At 38.2% G+C, this 3079-nt stretch overlaps 1 protein-coding gene across 3 annotated transcripts in view; it reads right to left on the minus strand.

Moving 5' to 3' along the window:
• Positions 1–2840, minus strand: part of LOC108761565 (NF-kappa-B inhibitor cactus) — a 15292-nt gene extending 12452 nt beyond the window's left edge. For all 3 annotated transcript variants that reach the window (XM_018508176.1, XM_018508175.1, XM_018508174.1), the window contains exon 1: positions 1455–2840. In XM_018508176.1, coding sequence (XP_018363678.1) covers positions 1455–2038 — 584 coding nt within the window. In that variant the 5' untranslated portion in view covers positions 2039–2840. The remainder of the gene's footprint in view (positions 1–1454) is intronic.
• Between the last annotated feature and the right edge of the window lie 239 nt (positions 2841–3079).

The raw sequence follows: 3079 nt of genomic DNA on the forward strand, positions 1-3079 counted from the left end.
CATATCATTAGTTCTACTAAACAGCAAACGTGATTAGTCATCAGTTTCACGGCCGATTAAGTAATTGGCATTGGTGAAACCGGCCCAAATGGTGGTTTTACACGTGAAACATGCACGCTTACCGCTTTTTTTACCTTTTTTTAAAAAGGTAAGTTTTAGAATTTAACTTAGCAGCAATTGTTGGCATCAAATCTTTTTACGATTTAGGAAAATTAGATAAAACTGGAGAAATTAATAATCAACCAAGGACAAGTTATTTATTTTTATTTTTCGCGTTGTGTAAATCGGTCTTTATTAAACGGAATTGTATCATAAATTATGTATAGATGTTCCGCTAGTACCATTATTTTTCAACGGCTGATCTATTTACATAATCTATTTACAAGCAGCCTCTAAGAATCGATTTCTATGTATAATTATATGATATAAAAATTGTTCAGCAATGTATACTTATTGTTAAAAATTATTTTTTATATATTTTTCTAAATATCGCATTTCCATCCTCGTTAATAAACACAGAGGCTGTATATATTTACATTACAAAATTTTATTATATCTTAGGCATAATTTTATCAACATTAGAGGCTTGGAAAACAACTTCAGCTGATACGTTTATATCCGGTGATTCCAGATATAAAAATATTGAGTTGCTTAGAAAATCTGTACAGATTATTAGCAAAATTCGAATAAAAACTTTTTTAATTAAAAATAATTTCAATCTGTAGAATATGTATCATTTTGTTAACAATATTTTTCTCTCTATCGGATAATTAATTCCTCGTTCGTAAAAGTCCTGGACTTTTGAACATCATCTACTGAAAAATTCGCACAGACTTTCTGAACGACCCAATAATTTATTGCATATTAGATAATAACATTAGATAATCTAAGTACAATATAATGTCAGAATGTTAAAGGTCAAATTTAAATATTTGGGACAAAACAAGAGGGAGAGACAGAAATTCAAAGGAATTTAGTGCAGAAGAAAGTCATTTTCGACTAAAGTCTTATGCCTAATATAATTTTTTAAATGTCCACAGTTCAAACAAATTGCGCGCTGATTATTGTTGGTCTTGAAATACAGTCTTGCACAAATGTAATATCAGAAATTAAGTTGACAAGTAATTCAATATTATTGACGCTAGTAAGCAATAAATTATTTACAGTGCTTTAAAGATACTTTATTAACATCAATTATATTAAATTGCTTGACGATTTCATTTATAATATTTTGTACTCCAGCTTCAGTATAGGACTATGTTTTAAAACCGACGAACAATTTCGGCGCGCAGTTTGTTTGAACTGGAAATTCAATAATAATGTATTATGCGAATTTTTACCACAATGCATTATTAGGCATTAAAACCTGCCTTGGCCCGAATATGGCCCCTTTCACTTGCGTTTCGCATAAATTAATAAATATATAATAGGTAACACAAATATGTCAAACTCACGTGTCACCGTCATCGTCCTGCGTATAGTAAAGCTGCCAGATATTCTCATTAATTATTGCACATTTTTTGGCACCTTCTTGCTGATGCTCTTTGAGCAGAAGATCGTCCCGGTGCTGCCTCAGTCTTTCGTTCGATTTGGACCCCGTTTTTATGGGCATTAGTTCAAAGATTGTCGTCGGCTCGGGTTCAACTCCGTCAATGGCGAGGGGATTCAAGCTAGGCTGCTTCTGCAAGGTGAGCTGGTTCAGGCCTTCGCTGAGGTCGACATCCACGACGCCGCTGTCGACGACCGCCGCCATCGCCGATGATAACGGCGATACCGAGGTCGTCGCTCCCGATGTCGACGCGACTCGCTCGTTCATCCGCCAATTGTCTTCCTGCCGCGGCTGTAATACACAAGATTCGCGAATCTCGTCGCTGACCTGCATATTGCCGGCCGATAGAAATCCGGAGTCGATATTATCCTTCACGAACTCGTCGTCATTGTCGTCGTCGTCATCGTTGTTCCCATCGTCCCGCAATCTCTTCTCGTCGACTCCTCGGGCACGCTCCTTCTGAGCGCTCTCGCTGGAAGAGCACCACATTTTTTGATCCTCACGGTTCTTCTGGTCGCGGAGCGGCAGAAAAAGTGTTCCTTCTCCCTCAATTTGAGAATCGCTCGTTCGAAAAATAAATAATAATCAACGCACTGCGTACTGCGCCGCGCGATACGACGTGACGGTAAATGCCTTCTTCTTCTTTTCCAATTATATTTCTAATAATTCTAATCCGTAGGATTTGTTATGGACGTTCCATTTGCGTTCTCTGTAATTTATGTCCGACGCGAAATTTCCTTTTGATATGTATACTTGCTTCGTATTATCTTTCGTTGTTACGCATTGTATATAAACTATTGTACGTCGTCGATTCTCTCGATACACTTTCGAGTCGCTCGTAAATCGAATCCCCTCGGCATCTTTCTCGTTCGCTCTCGCCGACGCGTATATATCAAGTCTCCGATTCCTTTCTTCCTATTTTTAATTGTTGCTCTCCACTTTGAAATGCGCGCGTATATGTATATCCTTCTTTTCTTTTCCTTTTCTTCTTCTTCAATCTAAAGGTTCGTCCTGCGTCAACTGTGGACGCAGTACTATTCTGTTTTACGTCATTCGGTGCACCAAGAGAATGAGATGCATTTGGGCTGATTTCTGTTGCAAAGAGATAGAAAGCGCAGACGAAAAGCGGCTTGATCGGGCTTGTCGTTGTGACATCGAATCGTGGTCGTGCGAATATTGCGAGCATCGACAAACCTCATCGTTTCGCGTCTCGAAACAAACTGCGAAGTGCGAACGAGTGCGAAGTAAATGAGCGAGTTGACTCGAGCGTCAAGCGAACGATAACAAAATCGTGCCGGATAAGTGAGACGGAACTCTCCGCTTTCGTGCGCATGCGCAAGGAATGTCATTGATCACGTGACCGATCTTGACACGTCTGTACCACAGTGCTGTATGCAAAGGTCCCTATATGGGACCTATCATATAATTATAAAAAAATTGAGTCCCGGTGAAATGAGTTAATTATCACATATGCTGTAACTTATAATATAAATAAAAAAATGTTATATTATTTACATATATATATATATA

Source organism: Trachymyrmex cornetzi, unplaced genomic scaffold, assembly GCF_001594075.2.
Source record: "Trachymyrmex cornetzi isolate Tcor2-1 unplaced genomic scaffold, Tcor1.1 scaffold251, whole genome shotgun sequence".
NCBI classification, from domain to species: Eukaryota; Metazoa; Arthropoda; class Insecta; order Hymenoptera; family Formicidae; genus Trachymyrmex; species Trachymyrmex cornetzi.